Source organism: Leucopleurus acutus (assembly GCF_964270905.1).
Source record: "Leucopleurus acutus genome assembly, chromosome: 6".
NCBI lineage: Eukaryota > Metazoa > Chordata > Mammalia > Artiodactyla > Delphinidae > Leucopleurus > Leucopleurus acutus.
In genome coordinates this window covers 91,037,661-91,064,944 of record NC_139149.1, presented here as the reverse complement: position 1 = coordinate 91,064,944, position 27,284 = coordinate 91,037,661, and the positions used below count along the sequence as shown (strand labels likewise).

The 27,284-nt window shown below is 36.4% G+C and overlaps 1 protein-coding gene across 2 annotated transcripts in view; it reads right to left on the bottom strand.

Annotated features, from left to right (window-relative positions):
• Positions 1-27,284, bottom strand: part of PTH2R (parathyroid hormone 2 receptor) — a gene marked incomplete at both ends in the record, with an annotated part of 100,415 nt that overhangs the window by 43,272 nt on the left and 29,859 nt on the right. The window contains 4 exons of one of the 2 annotated variants that reach the window (XM_082840867.1): positions 282-471; positions 3,748-3,845; positions 12,311-12,432; positions 12,541-12,651. In XM_082840867.1, coding sequence (XP_082696993.1) covers positions 282-471; positions 3,748-3,845; positions 12,311-12,432; positions 12,541-12,589 — 459 coding nt within the window. Of the gene's footprint in view, positions 1-281; positions 472-3,747; positions 3,846-12,310; positions 12,433-12,540; positions 12,652-27,284 lie in introns of those variants that run through there. The other variant, XM_082840866.1, reaches the window with a different exon arrangement.

Sequence of the window (27,284 nt, the reverse complement as noted above, 5' to 3'; positions counted from 1 at the left end):
TACAATCAATCTATTCTACCTAATTTCCAGATATATTGCTTCAATGGTGATAATGCTTCTCATTAACTGAATTATTGGGTGATTCTACTTACTAAATAACAACAGGATGTTTAAGAGCAGAATCAAGTACCGTGGAATCTTATTTGGGAACAAGTCTTTGAGGCTACAATAAAGGAACTAAATGCCCTGGGTTTTTAAATCCCAAGCTCCTGGTCTTGCAGGTGGGCTTTTTACTTTTGAAAGTGGTGAGCCATGCAAGGGCTCATGGTGAAAACACTTACATATTGTGATTTGTCCACAGGAGGCACTTCTACGGAACTCTGTAGGTCATCTTGCATTATCAGGGACTGCAGCTCCTTTACTCCTATGTGAGCATGGACCACTCTGTCCTTGACAAAGATGCTCGCAGCTCTCAGCATGAAAGACACAAATAAGTGCATGTGGATATAGTTCCTAGTACAATGCAATCGTCTATGGAGAGAAAATATTCAGTATTTAGATTTGAATAAAATTAGAAATGGGGAAAGAAAATACATAAATGAGCTCAAACTCCTCCCAAAAAAGAAGAAATAAACCTGAACAAAGACAGAAACAATTGGGGTCAAAAACTAAAATGTAGCTTTTTGAGAATTAATTACAAATTTATCCTGATCAGCTACCATGGTTATCCAGATTACGCAGTGTTAAATATTATGCTACATTATACTATAGCATTACATTATACTATATATTAAGGTAATAAATAATCGATGGAGAACCACCTTGAACAGGGATAAGCCTTATTAAAACTGGAATGTTCACATTTTCAATATATTCTCTATATGAAAAAGTAAGATATTTTGATAGAATTACACAGTTTTATTTCCTAGGAATGTTAGAGAGAAAACAAGCTTCCTTTAATATAAAAAGCTTTGGAATTATAAAAGGATCTTAGACACAAGTTAAGTCAGTAACATACTCAGGAGTAGATATAGCAGCATCAACTAGTACAGAAAGGTAACTCCAAAAAAAAAAGATTTCTTTTAAGTTTGATTAAAACAAAATCAAAAACACCAGGAAAAGGGATGTATAATCTGGTCAAAAGGCCCAGCTCTACCATTGCTTGACTATGAAAAAAGCTGAGCTTTCGTGTACAATGAACACACTGATACTACGTCTCTTCCTGAAAAGACAAAGTACTCAAGTATAAGGAAGTAAGAAATGTTTTAATCCAGAAGAAAAAGAAGAAATGTTTTAATCCAGTAATATATTTTTATATTTCATAATATAGAAAGAATCTACTGTTAAATACTCTGATAAACTATTATGTAAACTGAGGAATTATTACTTAGTCATTTGTATCCTCCTGAAATTTCATGTAACTCTTATTCTCATAAATATCTATCTATTATTTTGAACAACCACAGCTAACTTTGATGTAATGGAATGAACTCTGGATCCGAGTCAGAAGATGAAGGTTCTGTTTCCAGCTGGACCACCTATGACCTTGTGACTTTGAACACTGAGCTTCAGTTTCTTGTCTCTCAAATGAGATCATCCCTGCCAAGCCAACTTCACGAGGTTATTTTGAGGAACCCCTCTACAACCCCACAAATGTGATCGTGTTACCCTTCTAGTTAAAAACTTCATTGGCTCCCTGTACACTACCTTATAAGACAAAATTCAAAGCCCTTGACAAGAGCCTGTAAAACCTAATGCTACAAAATCTAGTTTCTCCCTGGCCATTCCCATATGGCCACTCCTCCCTAGGCATCAAATGCTGCATTCATATGGGACCCTTCTATATTCCCTGTGTATACTCTGCTCCTTTGTGCCTCTGACCTTTGTACATTCTGTTCCCATCATTTGGAATGTGCCAAATTCCTTCTCATCATTCAGTATCAGCTCACACACCAGTTGTTCTGGGAAATCTCTCTCCCTTATCTTGTTAGTTTTAGACTAGGTCCTTAGTATTCCCAAAGCCCTTTATGAAACCTGCATTACAGTACTAATAATATTTTAATTGATAATCATCTAATGTGTCAGTTTCTCTCAATAGTGTATATACTACTTTTCTGATCTTCAACATATCTTAACTTGGCCTCCATCAATACCAAAAAGGGACTATCACATGATAGAGAAAAACGCTTGTTGAACCAATGGACTAGTAAATCAATAAAGCAAATGCTTTGGAAATATAAACTACACCACTATACCACTACTATATGAGAAACTGTTGGAAGTGGTTGGAATATTACAACTAGTCATTATTTATTAATTCAACAAACATTTACTGAGCACCAGGACATATCAAGTACCACTGAGAGTGCAGCAGTGAGCAAACAGAAAAAAATAAATGCCTACTCTTGTGTGGCTTTACATTCTAGAGAGACAAAAAATAAAAAGATAAATAAGTAAAACATCAGATAATACATTAGACAGCTATAAATCAGAGGACAAAAGTAAACTAGGAAATAGGTATGAGAAGTTTCAAGGAAGAGAGGATTGTAAGATAATAGGAAACAAAATATAAAATTTTTCTTTTAGTTATAGTTTCTGTTAATTTCTAAATCCTCTGTTTCCATTTTCTAATGTGTCATCTAACCTCATTCCTTCTTTTCCTGCATATAATTTAGCACTAAATTTTTTCAGTTGTACAATCTTAATTTAATATGTCTCAGAACTGTCCATTTCTATCCAATCCCCAAGGCCACTGCCCTAGGCCAGGCAACAGTCTTCTTGTCCTGATGACTCTACTAGCATCTTCCAAATGGGCTTCCTACCACCAGTTCACACTCCACCTTACAATGCACGTTCCATGTCACTCCTCTGCTTAAAATCCTTCATGGCTCCTCTCTGGCTCTTAGGGTGAAGTTCAGATTCCATATACAGGTCTCAATACCTTCCCAGGCTGCTTACCTCTCTAGCCTCAGTGTCCATCACCTGCCTACAGCAAAATTCTCAATTCTCAGATATTCCATGTTTTTTCTTGATCTCAACTTAGGTTTGGAACTCTCTCCTCAGTCTCCTCTTTTGGTTAAATTTTGTGTATACTCATGTGTCATTTGGGAAGTCTTCTCTCTTGTCCCTCCTCTGTCCTCCCAAATCACTATAAGCCACCTGAATCACAGCACTTCTCAAACTGTAAACTCATTGTTTTCTCAGCTATTTGTGTCATAAACCAGCTGCAAGCATCAGCCTATACACGTAGTTCACTGTTTTATCTCCATATTGGCTTTCAAAATTCTGTGTTGACTTAGATTAAGTTGAATTGAATTAGACAAAAGTTTAAGTGGATAAAAATTAAACCACAGCAAAAGCAATAAATATTATTTCTTTATATATGATATCAAATCAATTAGAGATTTAAAATGAATTTCTGTCCTATGGCGCCAAAATCACTTGGGAAAAGTGAAATAAGTCTTTACATCATGAGTGAAAATTTTTGTAACTCACTTGACAATAGTCTGCGTCACTTTGCAAAAATATACTACAATGCAGATCTATTGGCTTAATGGTTTCATACTGCTTTGATGCTTTAAGTTTTTAAACAAACAACAAAGAAGAACCCTCAATTTTTCATCAAAAATAAACTGTCGAAGTCAAATAATTTTACACTACAAAGTCAAATAATTTTACACTAGGCTGAATTCAGAAACTTGTGTTTGGGAAAAGTATTTGGAGGTACAGATTAAGAGAAGTCTGTGTCTTTGATGAATAAGAAACAGAACTACCCCTTCATGGAGAAAGTGACTGGGAATCACTCACCTGAAGTAACCAATGATGAGAATAGCCACAGCCAGAGATCCAAAGGAGACAGAGTAACCAATAGTGTACATGACATAGAGGCGTTCAAAGAATTCTTGCTGGAGGGCAACAGATTTAATCAGAAAAGCAGGTTTGAACAAATAATTTGATGTAGATAAACTTAAAAATCATGCTTTTAACCTCTTTAAAGATAGGCAACGTGTGACCACATTCGTATAATATACAGGTTATTTTTCTGGCCTTCCTTTTACTCCCTAAATTCAAGTCAGGGTTAAAGATATAATTAAAATATTTGGCATTTCTTCTTGCTTAAGTGAGGCCAAATTCAATGTTACAAAATTTACTTCATGTATTTTTACAGTGTTCATTTTAACTAATTGGAACTGTATATCTAACATGTGATATTTGGAGTAAATAAAACACATATTACAGACTATTTTAAAACTGGTAAAAAAAATATGTCACTTTTGGAATATTAGTTCTAGTTTTCTTTAGCTTTTTTATTGAGCTGTAGTTTACATGAAACAAAATGTGCAGATTTAAAATGAGCAGTTTGATGGGTTTTGACAAACCAAGTTCGTTGTGCCACTTGCTAGTCAAAAATCCACCCACCATCCACCCCCAGGTAACTACTGTTCCAATTTCTGTCACCACAAATTGGCTTTATCTGTTCACATACTTCATATATTTCTCAACTGTTCTTATATTTCTTGGAATTATATAGTATATACTCTTTTTGTCAATATACTGTTTTGATATTCACTAATATTGTTGCATTAATCAATGGTTCATTCTTTTTTTTTGTATTTTAAAATAACTCTAGATTCAAAAGAAGTGGAAAAGATAGTAAAAAGGGTCCTATGTACCCTTCACGCAGTATCCTCCAATGCTTACATCTTACATAAGTTCACTAAAATATCAAACCAGGAATTTGGCATTGGTGCAGTTCATGTGTTTACAGTTTTGTGTCATTTTATTACATATGAAAATTTTTGTAACCTTCTCTGCAATCAAGATACAGAACTATTCCATCACCACAAAGATGTTCCTTGTGCTGTTTCCTTTACAGTCATACCTACCCTGTTCCTCTCCACCATCCTTATCACCTGCCAAACATTAATCTGTTTTCTATCTCGATAATTTTGTCATTTCAGAAATGTTATAGAAATGAAATCATACAGAACATGATCTTTGAGATTGGTTTTTTTCACTCAGAGTAATAACCTCAAGATGCATTCAAGTTGTTACACATACCAAGTTTGTTCTTTTTTATTGCTGCATAGTACTGCATGGTATGCATGTGACCTACATATACCATATTTGAAAAGAGTTTCAAACTTTGTAGATAACATACAAAGTGGGTCATGTTTTTTATAGACTCTTTCAATCTCTGTTAATTGGTATATTAAGACCATTTGCTTTTAATATAATATTGATATGTTAAGGCTAAGTTCATCATTTTATATTTTTATTTTCTGTTATGTTTTTCATTTCTGTGTTTTGCTTTTCCTGCCATCCCTGGTTACTTGAACATTTTGTAGAATTCCATTTTGATTTATATTTTTGTATAGTGCTTTCGGTGGTGGCTCTCGGTATTACATTATGTAGCTTAATGTGGAAGATTTGATCATTAAATTTTCACCTTTCTTCTATTCTAATTAAACATTGAAAAGTATAAATCTTTCTCTACACTCTGCTTTTGCTGTTTCCCACAATTTTTTATATATATTGAGCTTTCATATTTATTCAGTTCAAACTTTTGCCATTGGTCACATAATTTCCAACTATTTATGAATTGTATACATATTTTAATTTATTTTCAATTAATTCCTTTGTGGTCAGAGAACATACTCCATAAGATTTTAATCTTGAGATTTACTGAAACTTGTTTTATAGCCCAGCATATTTTCTATCTTGATAAAACTTTGGTGAGTACTTTAAAAGAATGTAAATTTTGCAGTTATTGTGAATACTAATCTATAAATGTCAATTTATTCAAATTGTTTGAAATATATTCTATAGAAGGTTTTGTCCAATTGTTCTATCAATTACTAAGAAAATGGCATTCTTTAAAATGTCAACATGCTGTAATTTGGTTATTTCTCCCTTTAGCTCTGACAAATTTTGCTTCATGTAATTTGGAGCTCCTAAATGCATGTATATTTAGGATTATTTCCTCTTGGTAAATTGATTCTTTATAATTTGAAATGTCCCTCCGTCTTGGTAATTACATTTATCTGTATCTTTATATTTAGAGTACATTTCTCAAAGACAGCAAACTACTGATTCATACTTTTATTATCCATTCTGACAACCTCTGCCTTTTAAGCGAAATGTTCAGTTCACTTACCTTGAATACAATCATTGCTATGGCTGGGTTTAAATCTAACATACAGGTATTTGCATTCTAAATGTCCTATCTCTTCTTTGTTCCTCTGTACCTACTTCCTTACCTTTTATTGGGGGCTAGGGGATGGGGAAATCAATCAAGTATTTCTTAGTATTTCACATGTGGGTTTGTCTTGTTTTGTTTTGGGGTGGGGGGCAGCTTAAGGGATCTTAGTTCCCTGACCTGGGGTTGAACCCTGGCCCTTGGCAGTGAAAGCTTGGAATCCTAACCACTGGAATGCCGGGGAATTCCCAAAACTTGTGTTATTTTTTAGCAGTTACTATAGAGACTTGGTTATGCATCTGAACTTATTAGAGCCTACATTTAAGTAATATTGAACTATTTCACCATATAAATAGAACTTTACAATCATGTACTCAATTTTGCTCCCCTAGCCTTTGTCCCTTTTAAATTTTGTTCTGCATAATTTATAAACCCCAATAAGAGGCTATTATGTTTGCTTTAAGCAGTCAACAAATTTTAAATGAATTAAATTATAGATATAACGATAGATATAAACATAGCAATAAATAAGGATAGGTATATAGTTTTGTTTATTATTTTAGTCTGCTATTTTTATCCACATATATACCTGTTCTGGTACTCCTCATGCCTTTCTGACAATCTATGCTTCCATCTGGTATATTTCTCTCCTGCCTAGAGAATTTTTTTGAGCATTTCTTATACTGAAAGGCTGATGAAGATAACCTGTCTCGGATATTTTCTGTCTGAAAAATATCATTATTTTGCCTCTGTCTTAATTAATATTATCACTTTAAAGATAGCATTCCATTGTCTTCTGGCCTCCACTGTTTATTACTAAAACACAGCATCTTTTTAGTTGTTGCTCCCCTGAATATAATGTGCCCTTTTTCTCTCACTGCTTTTAAGATTTTCTTTTTACTTTGATTCACAGCAGTTTAACTATGATGTGTTTAAGTATGGTTTTCTTTTTATTTACCCTGCATAGGGTTTGCTGAATCTCTGGAACCTATGGATTGATTTATTTCATCCACTTTAGAAAATTATGGGCTATTGCCTTCTCAGATATTTATTTTGTCCTATTCTTTCCCTCTCTCTTTACCTCTAATTTCACATATGTTTAGACAATTACATATTATCTCACAGTCTCAGATGGTTCTGTTTTTTTAATTTATTTTTTCTCCTAATGCTTCAGTTGGATAATTTTTACTGACCTCTCTTTAGGTTCACTGATCTTTATCATGCTGTGTCCAGTTTGCTGTTGAGCATATCAAATAACTTCTTCATTTTTTAATTGAATATTTCAATTCTACAATTTCCTTTTTCTTTAAGTTTTCATTTCTCTGCTGATTTTCCCACCTGTTTTATGCACCTTTTTCACTAAATCATCTAACATATTTATAATAATTATCAAGTCCTCATCTGCAAATTACAACATCTGGATCATCTGTTTCTTCCTGCTTTTGTTTTTACTCTAGATTTTGGGTCCTTACCTTGTAATTTTTTATTACACTACAGGCATTGTAGGTAAAAGAAGAGTAAGGACTGGAGTATGTAATATTAACAGCCTGAAAAGGGCAGTCCTCTTCCTCTACCAGGCTTCTTGGGTTGGGAGGATGGATTACTTTGTTTTTAAACTGGGATTCAGTTTGCTGTAGTGCTTTGGTTTTTTTGTTTTTATGATTCCCTTTATCCTGATTTTAGGTTTTGAGAGCAGATTCGAGACTTTTCCTTCAGCAGATTGTGGGATCTGAGCACCAGCAGCCTCTAGTGGCCAGTATATGGGTTTTAGTCCATCTGACAGTTTTCCAAGCCACAGAAGGACTTTCTGCTTTTTGAACCATCCATCAGCTTTGGAGCTGCTGGAAATTTCACTTTGCTCTCCAGCTCTGCCCTGGGCTTTCTGCATCTCAGAAGATGTCACTCCATTATGCTGCTCTGCTCCAGTTCTCAGCTAGCCACTGCCTTGCTTTGGAGCTGCTGGAAATTTCACTTTGCTCTCCAGCTCTGCCCTGGGCTTTCTGCATCTCAGAAGATGTCACTCCATTATGCTGCTCTGCTCCAGTTCTCAGCTAGCCACTGCCTTGCTTTGGATGAAGACATCATGTGCCTAGGAAAGATCTTTCTCAGCTCTATTTTGTCAGGTTGCTGCCTTTCACTTAGTGAGATTTGTCATCTTGGGGGTCTGTCTCAGCTTTCCTGCCCTCCCCCTGGTCTATGAGCTGCAGCAGTCATGCACTTAAAGAGAGCCACAGATACCCCAAGAGATGTCTCTTAGCTCCTCTGTTCCATGCCATGCCTTCAGCTTACAACTCATTTTTATTGGAGTATAGTTGCTTTACAAGGTGTTAGTTTCTACTGTACAGCAAAGGGAATCAGCTATACATGTACATATATCCCCTCTTATTTGGATTTCCTGCCCATTTAGGTCACCACAGAGCATTGAGTAGAATTCCCTGAGCTATACAGTAGGTTCTCATTCATTATCTATTTTAGGACCTGAAACATTTTGATATTTTCTTTAGGTTAGAGTGACCTGGCTGAGATATATGCATATATACTTATAAATATGTGTCTGTTATATTATGTTTACATTACACTATATGATGCTACATTATTTATGTATAAAAATTCAAATTGGTAGTCAGTAACGTGATGCATGATTTTTTTCTTGGTTACCTATGAATGGCTACATCTCATCTCACTCTCATTCTGTGAGGGTCCTACGCACATCTTGGGAAATTTCTCTTGGCCCACCTGCTACACCCCAGCCTTTGGCACACTGGCTCTAGACACTCAGTGAAGGCTTATGGGAAAGAATTGGATGATGGGTAATAGCTCACTGTGACTGGGGTTCATTCCTTGGAATTCTAAGCCCTTATTCCAGTCCTTGTCTGATAAAAGTTGTTTTAAAAGTCTGGTTCTTTTCTTTTTATCCCCTTCCATAGCCTGGTTGCTCCTCTTCTGGCGCAGAGCCAGGGATAAATGCAGCCGTAGGTCTTTTCTCTCATAAGAAGGGCTTTCCCACTTCTGCAATTAGGTTCATTTAGATTTCTTGGCATCCTCAGCTTACTGATAGGTTTTTACAAATTATTAATTTTGCATCTTACTCAACTTATTCTTATTGTTGCAACTTCCCACATCCTGACTTTGTCTCTTTTTTTTTTTTTTTTTTTTGTGGTACACAGGCCTCTCACTGTTGTGGCCTCTCCCACTGTGGAGCACAGGCTCCGGACACGCAGGCTCAGCGGCCGTGGCTCACTGGGCCCAGCCGCTCCGCGGCACGTGGGATCTTCCCGGACCGGGGCACGAACCCGTGTCCCCAGCATCGGCAGGCGGACTCCCAACCACTGCGCCACCAGGGAAGCCCATGACTTTGTCTCTTGTTTCTGTTTTAAAACATTTATTACATATTATTTTCTCTTAATAAAATGTTAAACTTTTTATAGAAAATATCTGGAAAATGTGTAAAATACAAAAAAGAGAAGGACAAAAATTCCCTAATTCCCACCAAGCAAAAAGAAACACTGTATTTCAAGTATTTCTTTTCACTCTATTTCTATGTATCATTTCCTACTGTTTTGAATATTTGCATTCCCAATTTATATACAAGTTTATGATCTGATTTTTTTTTCCGGGTAACTGTATAACAAAGGAATTTCCCAAGACCACAAACTCTTTACACAAAATATATATTTGAGCTTATTTAACCATTTCTTCATTGGAAATTTAAATTCTTCAGAATATTCACTATAATAATTAATGGTTCAATGAATATTATTCCATTCAGTTCCCCCCACTTCAAATCTTTATGCTTGAATCTTAGAAGTATAATTATAAGATCAAAGGATATGACCCCCTTGAAATTTCTTAATATATATTGTTAAATTACTGTCCAAAAGTCCATATAACCTTTAGACATGAGATATATGGTAATTTCTATAGTATGCTACTATTTAAAATATCATACTCTAAAGAATTTAACAACCTCATGGCCCATCATAAGAGTTTTCTTGCTTTTTTTATTGAAAGTAATTAGCTCATTTTGTCAAGTCAATGATATGGAAATTATTTAAAGAACAAAACAATAGATGTTTTAAAAATCTTTACCTTATGTCCCCTATAAAGATGTGGCATTTATTCTAAATGCACTTTTTCATTTTTACCTTTTTTTATGCAAAAACTCTGATTATAACCATTAATAATTAATATCTCATAAGTAATATCATTTTGCCCTACACTATATCAAAACTTTAGAAGGTATCCAGTTTTCTTATTAAAAGATATTTACATTCTTAAGTTTTCTCAAGTTATTGCTTAAGGGTTGTAAACAACAGAAAACACTTTATATTTTTGATTAAGGAGATAAAATTACACTAACAAAATCAAATTTTTCAGTTAACTTTTAAATCATGTTTATATAAAATAGTATATATTTTGGGTATTTCACCATCCTTAGCTATTTTGATTCTTGGAATACATAGTAATTAAAAAGAATGGTTGTAATATTCTGAATAGAGTTAAGTGTAAATAAAATCATGATATAATTTAATGGCCATTTAAAAGCTGTGAAGACTTGCCCTTATCATCATTTAATGCACAAATTCATAGCAGAGATACTAACTATTGTGAATGTTTATTTATATCAATGAAATTGAAATTATTTTGAAGTATTTTATATTAACACATTGTTGGCTTTGGTTCCATTGTAGAGTACATAATTGTCTCCTCACATTGACTAATTTTATCTAAGAAGCATGTCAACAATGAAATACAAAACTGAGGTCTTTTGGCAATTTACTAAAGAGTCATTAAGGTGGTAGTGCTTTGTGCTAGAAAAAAAGTTAAGAAAAGAAGTTCTGACTATTAATGCAAAATCAAACAGGGACTTCCCTGGCAGTCCAGTGGGTAAGACTCCGCACTGCCAACGCAGGGGGCATGGGTTTGATCCCTGGTCAGGGAATTAAGATCCGACATGCCGCTCAGCACGGCCAAAAATAAATGAATCAAACGAAGAAAACTCCAACTTACCACTTCTGCCACTGCTCCCCCTCCCTCCCCACCAAAAAATAAATGTCATCAAGCATAAAGAAAAATGTCTAATGTTAGGAGAGTTATGTATTATGACTGTTCTCAGGATCCTCATAAAATCATTTATACATCAACTTACCATGTTCATTCCTAGCATCATATGCTTATAGCATCATGCATTTTACTCACAAGGTCTGCGTGATAGGAATTTAGGCATAACTTTTAATCCACCACATATAACCTAAAAGTAACTATCTAGAAGTTTTTTGAAATTTACATATGATTACCATACAGGAAAGAGCACTGACCCTGCCATGATCCAGCTGTGTCACTTTGACCAACCCTTAACTTTTGGTTCTGAATTGACTCACACGTGTAAAATTAAGGTATTGTGTGAGAAGACCTATAAGACACCCCTTGCTCCTCTTTAATTCTGAAACTCTAATCTTTCATATACTAATGAAATCACCTGCTGGCAAATCTTATGATATGGAAAATACATCTCAAAAATACAAAGCTCCTCCAGGAATAGAGTGAGATGAGATGTAGCCATTCATAGGTAACCAAGAAAAAAATCATGCATCACGTTGCTGACTACCAATTTGAATTTTTATACATAAATAATGTAGCATCATATAGTGTAATGTAAACATAATATAATACAACAGACACATATTTATAAGTATATATGCATATATCTCAGCCAGGTCACTCTAACCTAAAGAAAATATCAAAATGTTTCAGGTCCTAAAATAGATAATGAATTAGAACCTACTGTATAGCTCAGGGAACTCTACTCAATGCTCTGTGGTGACCTAAATGGGAAGGAAATCCAAATAAGAGGGGATATATGTACATGTATAGCTGATTCACTTTGCTGTACAGTAGAAACTAACACCTTGTAAAGCAACTATACTCCAATAAAAATTAACTTTTAAAAAATAAAATAAAATACTAACTTCTTAAAACAGGAAAAAAAAATGTTTCAGATCCTAGACCTTTCTTTAACTAGGTATCTGAAAAGATTCCAAACTTGCTTTTATCTTTTTTGATCTTTGTGTCATATAATATAAGGATTTTTATAAGAGTGGTTGACAATCAAGAATTGTATAAAGACTTTTGCTTTCCCTTAGGGGTTCACAAATACAAAGATACCATTACCTTTCCTATGCTGATATCTGGCTGCAGAAAGCGAAGGCAGTCTGAATAATTAGCCCATGTTTTATTTAAACTGTGCATAAAATCCCATGTTCCATTGGGGTTACAGTGTCGGAAAGCAACTCCTGTGAAGACATGAAGAAAAACACTGAGACTGCTCAGTTCTTGTAGAGTCCATTATAAAAAAAAATATATTTCTATTCCAAATTAATCATTTCAGAAAAATTCAATACCTTTATGATTGAAGTCATAAATATAAGGAGGGCATGGGACAGCCAACATTTTCCCCACTGTTCCTCTAGGCCAACAGATGAGTCCATCCCATTCTGGGAAACAATTTCCCTCTGATAAGGAAAAAAATTAAAAAGCAAATAAACAAAGATGCAGTTAGAAGCAGAGAATGAATGCATTCAAAATACAAAATTTCAGGTCACTGCCTATGTAAAACACAGGCACTGTAAAACAAATCGGTAGTTTTGGAAACTAGAATGGGGTAGATTTGATGCAAATACCCCAAAACTCATCCACCTAGCCTCATCAAAGGCCCATTGATAGGAACATTTGATTTGCATAAATTAAACATATTTTAGTGACTCCAATATATATGAGTTATAGCAATTAATATATAAGAAAGACACAGACCTACTAGAGAATGGACTTGAGGATATGGGGAGGGGGAAGGGTAAGCTGTGACAAAGTGAGAGAGTGGCATGGACATATACACACTACCAAACGTAAAATAGATAGCTAGTGGGAAGCAGCCACATAGCACAGGGAGATCAGCTCGGTGGTTTGTGACCACCTAGAGGGGTGGGATAGGGAGGGTGGGAGGGAGATGCAAGAGGGAAGAGATATGGGAACATATGTATATGTATAACTGATTCACTTTGTTATAAAGCAGAAACTAACACACCATTGTAAAGCAATTATACTGCAATAAAGATGTTTAAAAAAAGAAACATCAGAATTCATTGAGAACAATTTCTTTTTTATTAATTTTTATTGGAGTATAGTTGCTTACAATGGTGTGTTAGTTTCTGCTGTACAGCAAAGTGAATCAGCTACACCTATATGTATATCACCTTTTTTTAGACTTCCTTCCCATTTAGGTCACCACAGAGCACTGAGTAGAGTTCCCTGTGCTGTACAGTAGGTTCTCATTAGTTATCTATCGGATAATATCGCTTATATGTGGAATCTAGAAAAAGGGTACAAATGAACTTATTTGCAAAGCAGAAATAGAGACACAGATGTAGAGAACAAACGTATGGATACTAAGGGGGAAGGGGGCGGGGTGGGATGATTCGGGAGATAAGAACAATTTCTGTTAGTAAAAGTCTATCATAGTTGTAACTACATTTTTTACCCTAGATTTTTAAAAAATTTACTGTTAAAACATATGACACATGAAATAGATTGAGCTTCACAGGTAAGCTCCAAGATTTGGGTTTGCCCTTTTACCAATTATTAGTAATTTCTTTGAGTCTAACACTCATCTTACACAAAATTCTCAGAAACTCTACTCTCCTCGAGATGAATCCAGAACCTTATTACTTCTCACAATGTCCACTGTCAAACCCCTGGTCCAAGCCACCATATCTCCAGCCTGAATTACTGCAATGGCCCCCAATGGGTCTTCTTGATTGCATTCTTGCTCTCCTCTCATTTATTCTTCATGCAATAGCCCCAAATCCTCCAAAGGCTTCCCATCTCACTCTGAGCAGAAGCCCAGTCTTTTCAAGGCCTAATGGCCCCTCAGGATCTTCTCTCTCCCCTGGCTTATTCCCCACTCACCCACCCCAACCCATACTCCTTATCCCCTTTCCTACTATAGTTTTCACCTGAGCTCTCATCACCTTCCACTATTAAGTGTTATTTTATTATCATTTTCTTAAAACATAGGATTTAAGGAGCTTGAGGGTGAGGAATTTTGTCTGTTTTTTTAAATTAATTTTTATTGGAATATAGCTGCTTTACAATGCTGTGACAGCTTCTACTGTACAGCAAAGTGAATCAGCTATACATATACATATATCCCCTCTTGTTTGGATTTCATTCCCATTTAGGTCACCACAGAGCACTGAGTAGAGTTCCCTGTGCTATATTGTAGGTTCTTATTAGTTACCTATTTTATACATAGTATCAATAGTGTATATATGTCAATCCCAATCTCCCAATTCATCCCAGCCCCGCTTCCCCCTTGGTATCCATATGTTTGTTCTCTACGTCTGTGTCTCCATTTCTGCTTTGCAAATAAGATCATCTATATCATTTTTCTAGGTGCCACATATATGCATTAATATATGATATTTTTTTTCTCTTTCTGGCTTACTTCACTCTGTATGACAGTCTCTAGGTCCATCCACATCTCTACAAATGGCCCAATTTCATTCCTTTTTATGGCTGAGTAATATCCCTTGTATATAATGTACCACATCTTCTCTATCCATTCCTTTGTTGATGGACATTTAGGTTGCTTCCTTGTCCTGGCTATTGTAAACAGTGCTGCAATGAACATTGTGGTACATGACTCTTTTTCAATTATGGTTTTCTCTCAGTATATGCCCAGGAGGAGGATTGCTGGGTCATATGGTAATTCTATTTTCAGTTTTTTAAGGAACCTCCGTACTGTTCTCCATAGTGGCTGCACCAATTTACATTCCCACCAACAGTGCAAGAGTGTTCCCTTTTCTCCACACCCTCTCCAGCATTTGTTGTTTGTAGATTTTCTGATGATGCCCATTCTAACTGGTGTGAGGTGATACCTCATTGTAGTTTTGATGTGCATTTCTCTAATGATTAGTGACGTTGAGCATCTTTTCATGTGCCTCTTAGCCATCTGTATGTCTTCTTTGGAGAAATGTCTATTTAGGTCTTCCACCCATTTTTTGATTGGGTTGTTTGTTTTTTTGGTATTGAGCTACATGAACTATTTGTATATTTTGGAGATTAATACTTTGTCAGTTGGTTCCTCTGCAAATATTTTCTCCTGCCTTGTTTCATGCGTTTGCCACTCTGTGTTTTTCAGGACTCGCTTCCATTAGTTGTGTATGAAACTTTCAAGAAGAGAGCCTATCAGCCATGTCATATTCCAACTTACCCAAAAGAGACTATTTTTCATGAGTGCTGTATTCATTTTCCATTGCTTCCATAACAAATTAGCACAAACTTAGCAGCTTCAAATACCCCAAATTTATTATCTCACTCTTTCTGTAGGTCAGAAGTCCGGTGAGCTCAGCCAGACCTCTGCTTATAGATTCACAAGGCTGAATCAAGGGCTGGGCAGCACTGTGATGCTTTCTGAGGCTCTGGGGGAAAATCCATTTCCTTACTCATTCCAGGTGTTGGTAGAATTTACTTCCTTGTAGTGATAAGACTGAGGTTCCCATCTCCTTCCTGGCTGTCAGCTGAGGGCTATTCCCAACTTCTGAAAGCCACTTGCATTCCGTGGCTCATGGCCCCCTTCCTCCATCTTCAAAGTCAGCAAGGGAGATCAAGTCCTTCTCACATTTCAAGTCTCTCTTCCATTCTTTTTTTCCATTACTGACTATTCCGCCTTCCTCTTTCACTTTTAAGAACCCATGTGATTACATTAGTCCCATCCAAATAATCCAGAATAATCTTCCTATTTTAAGGTCCACAACCTTAATTCCGTCTGCAATGCCCTTTTGCCCTGTAATATAACATACACAGGCAGAACACCAGATATTAGGGTTTGGACATCTTTGAGGGGACATTATTCTGCTACCACAAGTACCATTACAGCTCTCTCAATTTTTTAGTTACCAATTACACTAACTGTAGCTGAGCATTTTTGTTATAGCTAACATTCGTTATGTCGAGTTGTTCAGTTTTGAATAGTCAGCATGATAGAACCTCATGGAAACACCGATTTCTACAGAAAAGAATTCAGCATAAACCTGAAATTAACTTGCTAGTGTCCACCATATCACATGGAAACAAGTACTTGATTTGCTTTGTGAATTGCTGAAGCAATAAGAAAAAGAAAATATCTTCCGTCACCACATTGTTCTCGTAGAAGAGAATGTTTCTTGGAAACAGCCTCATTTTGCTCTCATAATAAAAGCCTGGGCTTTACATATTGCAAGTAACCCGGGAACTCATTACGCTGGCTCCTGTTTCTGGTATATGGCTTCACCTACTTCTTTCCACCATGACCTGCTTTGTGTGTGTTTATCTTCCTTCTTGTTTAAACAGAGTATAATGAATCAATCTCTTCCATAAACTTTGCACTAGATACTCTTCTACGTCTTGATAGCATTCCATATGGCTTCCCATCCATTCACTTTAACTTTAATAAGTCATGCATCCTTATTTATCTGGATCCAATCCTTTACCAGATACAGCATCTATGGTGCAATCTACATAAAATGGACCCAGACACATATTCCTGTGTTCTTGTAACTAGTTGTCCCTCTAAAATGTATGCTGCAATGTCGTGTGAGATTTTCTGACAAGAGTTGATCATGTGATGGACTAAGGTCTTCACAGAAGTCTAAAAGTCAACTATCAGTTTATTCTATAATTATGTAGTTTTTAAACTGCAATAAAGAACACTGCTGATATTTTCCTTATGCTTTAAAAGGAATCGTGTTTTTGTTCCCTAAAAGATACCAGTCCAAATATACATAGTTAAATATCTAAAAAAACAACCCAATCAAAAAATGGGCATAAGACTTAGATAGACATTTCTCCAAAGAAGATACACAGATGGCCAACAGGCACAGGAAAAGATGCTCAATAACACTAATTATTGGAGAAATGCAAATCAAAACCACAATTAGGTATCACCTTACACCTATCAGAATGGCTATCAAAAAGTCTACAAATAATAAATGCTGGAGATGGTGTGGAGAAAAGGGAACGTCCTACGCTGTTGGTGGGAATGTAAATTGGTTCAGCCACTATGGAGAACAGTATGGAGGTTCCTTAAAAAACTAAAAATAGAACTACCATATGATCCAGCAATCCCACTCCTGGATGCATGCACCCCAGTGTTCATTGCAGCACTATTTACAATAGCCAAGACATGGAAGCAACCTAAATGTCCATCGACAGAGGAATGGATAAAGAAGATGTGGTATATATATATAATGTAATATTAGCCATAAAAAAGAATAAAATAATGCCATTTGCAGCAACATGGATGGACCTAGAGATTATCATACTAAGTGAAGTAAGTCTGACAGAGAAAGACAAGTATCATATGATATCCCTTATATGTGGAGTCTAAAAAGATGATACAAATGAACTTATTTACAAAACAGAAATAGACCCACAGACATAGAAAACAAGTTTATTGGTTACCAAAGGGGCTTATTGGTTACCAAGGGGGATAGTGAGGTGGGGGTGGAGATAAATTAGGAGTTTAGGATTAACATATACATACTACTATATATAAAATAGGTAAACAACAAGGACCTACTGTAGAGCACAGGAAACTATACTCAATATCTTGTAATAACCTATAATGGAAACAACATATATAACATAGATATATATATAAAACTGAATCACTTTGCTGTATACTTGAAATGAACACAACATTGTAAGTTAACTATACTTCAATTTTAAGAAATTTTAAAAAGTAAAATAGAATAGCATGTCCTTTAAAAAAAAAAAGATACCATCCCACACACAGACATATTTCAAAATTCATAAAACCAACACTCCCCCAGAATAATGTTTCTGTAGATTGTAATCATCTCTCTGGTGGCTCTTCGACAAAGAGAATAATCAATATTCACAAAAGGTTGAAAAGATTGTGAAAGCCACGCCCTCATACAGCTAATACAGAGATCTTAAATAACATCTCTTTGATCATCATTTCACATTCTATGCGAGTAAATACTTTCATTATTTAGCAAGAAACTAATTAATTGCCTAATGAGTCACCAAACTCCCTTTATAAATTAACACCATTAATTACACTCCCTGTAATCTTTTGTCTGTGCCAGGACAAACTGATCATTAGTGAAACTTGTCAAACCATGATATTTACACAGAGCAAACTAAAATTTGGAGAATATAACTTTGACTCTTTTCGGTTCTACAGTTACCCAAAACATAATACAACCATACAATTGTGAAATAAAACTGGGATCATTAATATTTTGGGTTTTGTTCTTAAATACCTAAATAGTTGTATAACGAGGTATTTGCATTTACGTTTTCTTTTCTTTCTTTCATAGATAAGAAGAAAAATTATATTTTATTTTTATTATAAAATTTTTTCAGAAATAAAACAGAGGATATTATATACCCACAATCTAGAATTTACAGTTGGTAATATTTTACCATATTTATTTCATCTAAATGAATGCTATGGTATTTTAAAGTCAGTTGCAGGCAGCATAACAGCTCACTCCTAAATATTCTGATATGCATCTCTCAATTTTAGAAGAATTTTAAAATGAAAACTTCTTAAATTAACTAGTGAATTCAAAATGTCATTTATCTTTTCACACTTGTAAAGTGAAGAAATGCTAAGTCAATTTACATATATAGACATTTTTCATTGAAAGGGAGACCAAAGTTCGTCCAGATTTAATTCTATCCTATTGTATGGAGAAAGATCTCAAAGAAAGTGCCTTTTCTCTTTTAATATTTATTCATCTACACATTTCACATGAGTTGCACCATCACAAATTTTAGATGTTACATAAGTTTACATCCAGATCTCTTACTCTTTTTAACTCTTGTGGTGTGTGACTGATTCCCAGTTGCTTGTCTTTGCCGACCCTATTCCCTCTGCCAGGAATGTCTTTTCACTTCCTCCTGTACACATCTAAATCCTACTCCTTTAATTTCAAGATTGCTCCTCCAGAAAGCTTTCTCTGATTCCTCCCTGATGAATTAAGATGCTTTTTCAGTGGTTCCATAGTTGTGATACCTCTGTTGTTACACTTACACACCATCTGAAAGGTGCCTACTTCCCTTATTAGATCATCATTTCCATGGGGTAAGGACAGACTTTGATTCATTTTTTCCAGTGCTTACTACAGAAGCACCACACTGTAGGCACATAATGTCTTTGTTGAACTGTTAAAGGGACAATAAAGATGACAATGTTGGACTAGATAGTCTCTAAGATGTCTTCCAGCTCAAAATTTCATGAGACTTCATAGAAAACAGTTCATTTAGCCCTCCTAGATAACAATCTTTATAAATTCCTTCATGACAGTGTTGCTCTTTGTTAGTAGACCTACATGTTTGAGATATCAGGGTCAGTGTTCTTTAAAGGTAATGTAAGTGATTCCCTTTCCTGACATTATTAGTCTAGCCATTCAGAGAACTCTTTCCTAGTATAAGACACCTACAAAGGCTGAATTAATATAAAAACCTTCTTTGTTAAAACATGGCTTAGCTGGCTACAAATTAAAGGAATAAATCTGAGACCAGAAATTATTCCATAGGATCAGTAGGCACTGCATTTGGGGCTTACGTTAGAGGCCTCTACTGACTTATTGGCTAAGAGCCTGGATTTTGATTGTATTCTGGTAACAAAAGATGAGTCTGAGACCTGATGAAGTGGGAAACTGGACTGGAAACTCCTGTATAACTCCAGGATCCCCAAAATATGAACGCCTTAGTGAGTGAACAAGAAACAAAAGTATCTTTCAGAAAGAGATTGGCTTGTTTCACTCCTGGCTGCATTTAGAGTTGGACTAGGAAACAATGGAGAAAACGATTCTTCTCTGTCAATTTCTAACCACAAGCTCACAATCATGTGTGGTCTAATATGTGGTCTTAGTTTAAACTGGAAATAGATCAACAGTTCCACTAGGCACCTTGCAGAAAACAGAAATTTTGGAAGAGTACCTCATTACATGAGTACCTTATAAGTTCTTTATCATAAGTCATTAGACACACAAGGAAATAAGCCCCCATGTGTGGTAGTCAGTATTGACAAGCAAAGTCTGTGGTTCTTTTAATAGCAAATGCAGAATATAAAATGTGTCTAAGAAGGAAAAAGAAAAGAGATTAAAATGATATTTAAGATAAGGAAACTATCAAAATTAAATAGGAAGATCCCAAAAAACTGAAAAATAGAATAATCAAAATTAGCTTAATGGATGGAGTAAAGAGCCATTAGACAAAGCTGAACAAAGAGTTGGTGAACTGGAAAATATATTTGCAGAAATTAACAAAACAGCAGTAGAAAAACAAAGAAAAGGAAATCATATAAGACATAAAGATACAAAGGGTAATGTGAGAAGTTCCCATACTTGTCTACTTAAAGTTCCAGAAACAGAGAATAGGAGAATAGGGGAGAGCAAATTTTCAAAGACAAAATAGTAAAACATTCCCACCACTGAAAAAAGACACAGAACCTTAGACTCCAGAAATCAAATGAACTCATACCTAGATACAGAATGAAACTGCAGAACATCAAAGTCAAAGAGAAACTCTTAAAACGAGCCAATGAGAAAAACAAATCACCAACAAAGACTGAGAACTGATTTGTCAACAACAACAATGGAAGCCAGGGTGGAAAAGTAAAACAATATCCTTAGGAGATAAAAGTAAACAATTCTCATCCAAGGATCATAAATCCAGAAAAAGTATCTCTGAAGATTGAGACCGAAATAAATACCTTTTCAGACAAACAAAAACTGAGAGAATTCACTATAAGTAGATTCCAATGTAAAGAAATCCTTTAAAAAGATGTATTTCGGGAACGGCTTCAAGATGGCAGAAGAGTAAGACGCAGAGATCACCTTCCTCCACACAAATACAGCAGAAATACATCTACATGTGGAACAACCACTACAGAACACCAACTGAACACTGGCAGAAGACCTCAGACCTCCCAAAAGGCAAGAAACTCCCCACGTACCTGGGTAGGGCAAAAGAAAAAAGAAAACACAGAGACAAAAGAAGAGGGACGAGACCTGCACCAGTGTGAGGTCTGCACCAGTGTGAAGGAGGAAAGGTTTCCGCACACTAGGGAAGCCCCTTCGCGGGTGGAGACGGTGGGTGGCAGAGAGGGGAAGCTTCAGAGCCACGGAGGAGAGCACAGCAACAGGGGTGGAGGGCAAAGCAGAGAGATTCCCGCACAGAGGATCGGTGCCAGGAACTCACCAGCCCAAGAGGCTCGTCTGCTCAGCTGCCGGGAAGGGTGGGGGCTGGGAGCTGAGGCTCGGGCTTCGGAGGTCGGATTCCAGGGAGAGGACAGGGGTTGGCTGCGTGAACACAGCCTGAAGGGGGCTAGTGCGCCGCAGCTAACTGGGAGGGAGTCCGGGAAAAAGTCTGGAGCTGCCTAAGAGACAAGAGACTTTTTCTTGCCTCTTTGTTTCCTGGTGCGTGAGGAGAGGGGATTAAGAGCGCCGCTTAAAGGAGTTCCAGAGACAAGCGTGAGTCGCAGCTATCAGCGTGGACCCCAGAGACGGGCATGAGACGCTAAGGCTGCTGCTGAAGCCACCAAGAAGCCTGTGTGCGAGTACAGGTCACTCTCCACACCGCCCCTCCCGGGAGCCTGTGCAGCCTGCCACTGCCAGGGTCCCGTGATCCAGGGACAACTTCTCCGGGAGAACGCACGGCATGCCTAAGGCTGGTGCAACATCACGCTGGCTTCTGCCGCTGCAGGCTCACCCCACATCCATACCCCTCCCTCCCCCCGGCCTGAGTGAGTCAGAGCCCCCGAATCAGTGGCTCCTTTAACCCCGTCCTGTCTGAGCGAAGAACAGACGCCCTCAGAAGACCTACATGCAGAGGTGGATCCAAATCCAAATCTGAACCCCGGGAGCTGTGCGAACAAAGAAGAGAAAGGGAAATCTCTCCCAGCAGCCTAAGGAGCAACGGATTAAATGTCCACAATCAACTTGATATACCCTGCATCTGTGGAATACCTGAATAGACAACGAATCATCCCAAATTGAGGAGGTGGAATTTGGGAGCAACGATATATATTTTTTTTCCCTTTTTCTCTTTTTGTGAGTGTGTATGTGTATGCTTCTGTGTGTGATTTTGCCTGCATAGCTTTGCTTTTACCATCTGTCCTAGGATTCTGTCTGTCCGTTTTATTTTTCTTTTTTATTCACTTAAAAAAATTTTTTTCTTAATAATTATTGTTTATTTTTATTTTAATAAAATTATTTTATTTTACTTTATTTTATCTTCTTCTTTCTTTTTTTCTTTTTTTTCTCCCTTTTATTCTGAGACGTGTAGAGGACAGGCTCTTGGTGCTCGAGCCAGGCATCAGGGCTGTGCCACTGAGATGGGAGAGCCAAGTTTAGGACACTGGTCCACAAGAGGCCTCCCAGCTCCACGTAATATCAAACGGCAAAAATGTCCCAGAGATTTCCATCTTAACGCCAAGACCCAGCTCCACTCAACGACCAGCAAGCGACACTGCAGGATACCCTATGCCAAACAACTAGAAGATAGGAACACAACTGCATCCATTAGCACAGTGGCTGCCTAAAATCATAGTAAGGCAACAGACACCCCAAAACACACCACCAGACGTAGACCTGCCCACCAGAGAGACAAGATCCAGCCTCATCCACCAGAACACAGGCACTAGTCCCCTCCACCAGGAAGCCTACACAACCTACTGAGCCAACCTTAGCCACTGGGGACAGACACCAAAAACAAAGGAAACTACGAACCTGCAGCCTGCAAAAAGGAGACCCCAAACACAGAAAGTTAAGAAAAATGAGAACACAGAGAACACACAGCAGATGAAGGAGCAAGGCAAAAACCCACCAGACCTAACAAATGAAGAGCAAATATGCAGTTTTCCAAAAAAAGAATTCAGAATAATGAGAGTAAAGATGATCCAAAATCTTGGAAATAGAAGGGAGGAAATACAAGAAACATTTAACAAGGACCTAGAAGAACTAAAGAGCAAGCAAAGAGTGATGAACAACACAATAAATGAAATTTAAAATTCTCTAGAAGGGATCAATAGCAGAATAACTGAGGCAGAAGAACGGATAAGTGACCTGGAAGATAACATAGTGGAAATAACTACTGCAGAGCAGAATAAAGAAAAGAGAATGAAAAGAACAGAGGACAGTCTCAGAGACCTCTGGGACAACATTAAATGCACCAACATTCAAATTATAGGGGTCCAAAAGAAGAAGAGAAAAAGAAAGGGACTGAGAAAATATTTGAAGAGATTATAGTTGAAAATTTCCCTAATATGGGAACGGAAATAGTTAATCAAGTCCAGGAAGCACAGAGAGTCCCATACAGGATAAATACAAGGAGAAACATGCCAAGACACATATTAATCAAACTATCAAAAATTAAATACAAAGAACAAGTATTAAAAGCAGCAAGGGAAAAACAACAAATAACACATAAGGGAATCCCCACAAGGATAACAGCTGATCTTTCAGCAGAAATTCTGCAAGCCAGAAGGGAGTGGCAGGAAATATTTACAGTGATGAAGGAGAAAAACCTACAACCAAGGTTACTCTACCCAGCAAGGATCTCATTCAGATTTGATGGAGAAATTAAAAGCTTTACAGACAAGCAAAAGCTAACAGAATTCACCACCACCAAACTAGCTTTACAACAAATGCTAAAGGAACTTCTCTACGCAGGAAACACAGGGAGGGAAAAGACCTACAATAATAAACCCAAAACAATTAAGAAAATGGTAATAGGAACATACATATCGATAATTACCTTAAATGTAAATGGATTAAATGCTCTGACCAAATGACATAGACTGGCTGAACGGATACAAAAACAAGACCTGTATATATGCTGTCTATGAGAGACCACTTCAGACCTAGGGACACATACAGACTGAAAGTGAGGTGATAGAAAAAGATATTCCATACAAATGGAAATCAAAAGAAAGCTGGAGTAGCAATTCTCATATCAGACAAAATAGACTTTAAAACAAAGACTATTACAAAAGACAAGGACACTACATAATGATCAAGGGATCGATTAAAGAAGATATAACAATTGTAAATATTTATGCACCCAACATAGGAGCACCTCAATATATAGGCAAATACTACCAGCCATAAAAGGGGAAATCAACAGTAACACTATCATAGTAGGGGACCTGAACACGCCACTTTCACCAATGCACACCTCATCCAAAATTACAGTAAATAAGGAAACACAAGCTTTAAATGATACATTAAACAACATGGACTTAATTGATATTTATAGGACATTCCATCCAAAAACAACAGAATACACATTCTTCTCAAGTGCTCATGGAACATTCCCCAGGAAGATCATATCTTGAGTGACAAATCAAGCCTTGGTAAATTTAAGAAAATTGAAATTGTATCAAGTATCTTTTCCAACCACAAAGCTATGAGACTAGATAGCAATTACAGGAAAAAATCTGTAAGAAATACAAACACATGGAGGCTAAACAATACACTACTTAATAACGAAGTGATCACTGAAGAAATCAAAGAGGAAATCAAAAAATACCTAGAAACAAATGACAATGAAAACACAATGACCCAAAACCTATGGGATGCAGCAAAAGCAGTTCTAAGAGGGAAGTTTATAGCTATACGAGCCTACCTTAAGAAATATGACACATCTCAAATAAACAACCTAAACTTACACCTAAAGCAATTAGAGAAAGAAGAACAAAAAAAAATTCCAAAGGTAGCAGAAGGAAAGAAATCATAAAGATCAGATAAGAAATAAATGAAAAGGAAATGAAGGAAACGATAGCAAAGATCAATAAAACTAAAGGCTGGTTTTTTGAGAAGATAAACAAAATTGAAAACGCATTAGCCAGACTTATAAAGAAAACAAGGGAGAAGATTCAAATCAATAGAATTAGAAATGAAAAAGGAGAAGTAACAACTGGCACTGCAGAAATACAAAGGATCATGAAAGATTACTACAAGCAACTATATGCCAATAAAATGGACAACCTAGAAGAAATGGACAAATTCTTAGAAATGCACAACCTTCTGAGACTGAACCAGGAAGAAATAGAAAATATGAACAGACCAATCACAAGCACTGAAATTGAAACTGTGATTAAAAATCTTCCAACAACAAAAGCCCAGGACCAGATGGCTCCACAGGCAAATTCTATCAAATATTTAGAGAAGAGCTAACACCTATCCTTCTCAAACTCTTCCAAAATATAGCAGAGGGAGGAACACTCCCAAACTCATTCTACGAGGCCACCATCACTCTGATACAAAAATCAGACAAAGATGTCACAAAGAAAGAAAACTACAGGCCAATATCACTGATGAACATAGATGCAAAAATCCTCAACAAAATACTAGCAAACAGATTCCAACAGCACATTAAAAGGATCATACACCATGATCAAGTGGGGTTTATCCCAGGAATGCAAGGATTCTTCAATATATGCAAATCAATCAACGTGATACACCATATTAACAAATTGAAGGAAAAAACCATATGATCACCTCAATAGATGCAGAGAAAGCTTTCGACAAAATTCAACACCCATTTATGATAAAAACCCTGCAGAAAGTAGGCATAGAGGGAACTTTCCTCAACATAATAAAGGCCATATATGACAAACCCACAGCCAACATCGTCCTCAATGATGAAAATCTTAAACCATTTCCACTATGATCAGGAACAAGACAAGGTTGCCCACTCTCACCATTATTATTCAACATAGTTTTGGAAGTTTTAGTCACAGCAATCCGAGAAGAAAATGAAATAAAAGGAATCCAAATTGGAAAAGGAGTAAAGCTCTCACTGTTTGGAGATGACATGATACTATACATAGAGAATGCTAAAGATGCTATGAGAAAACTACTAGAGCTAATCAATGAATTGGGTAAAGTAGCAGGATACAATATTAATGCACAGAAATCTCTTGCATTACTATACACTAATGATGAAAAATCTGAAAGTTAAATCAAGAAAACACTCCCATTTACCACTGCAACAAAACGAATAAAATATCTAGGAATAAACCTACCTAAGGAGACAAAAGACCTGTATTCAGAAAATTATAAGACACTGATGAAAGAAATTAAAGATGATACAAATAGATAGAGAGATATACCATGTTCTTGGATTGAAAGAATCAACATTGTGAAAATGACTATACTACCCAAAGCAATCTACAGATTCAATGCAATCCCTACCAACTACCACTGGCGTTTTTCACAGAACTAAAACAAAAAAAATTCACAATTTGTTTAGAAACACAAAAGACACAGAATATCCAAAGCAATCTTGAGAAAGAAAAACGGAGCTGGAGGAATCAGGCTCCCTGATTTCAGACTATACTACAAAGCTACAGTAATCAAGACAGTATGGCACTGGCACAGAAACAGAAATATAGATCAACGGAACAGGACAGATAGCCCAGAGAGAAACACACACACATATGGTCACCTTACCTTTAATAAAGGAGAATATACAGTGGAGAAAAGACAGTCTCTTCAATAAGTGGTGCTGGGAAAACTGGACAGCTACATGTAAAAGAGTGAAACTAGAACACTCCCTAACACCATACACAAAAATAAACTCAAAATGGATTAAAGACCTAAATGTAAGGCCAGACACCATCAAACTCTTAGAGGAAATCACAGGCAGAATGCTCTATGACATAAATCACAGCAAGATCCTTTTTGACGCACCTCCTAGAGAAATGGGAATAAAAATAAACAAATGGGACCTAATGAAACTTCAAAGCTTTTGCACAGCAAAGGAAACCATAAATAAGACGAAAAGACAACCCTCAGAATGGGAGAAAATATTTGCAAATGAAGCAACTGACAAAGGATTAATCTCAAAAACATACAAGCAACTCATGCTGCTCAATATCAAAAAAACAAACAATGCAATCCAAAAATGGGCTGAAGACCTAAACAGACATTTCTCCAAAGAAGATATACAGATTGCCAACAAACACATGAAAGAATGTTCAACATCATTAATCATTAGAGAAATGCAAATCAAAACTACAATGAGATATCATCTCACACCAGTCAGAATGGCCATCATCAGAAAATCT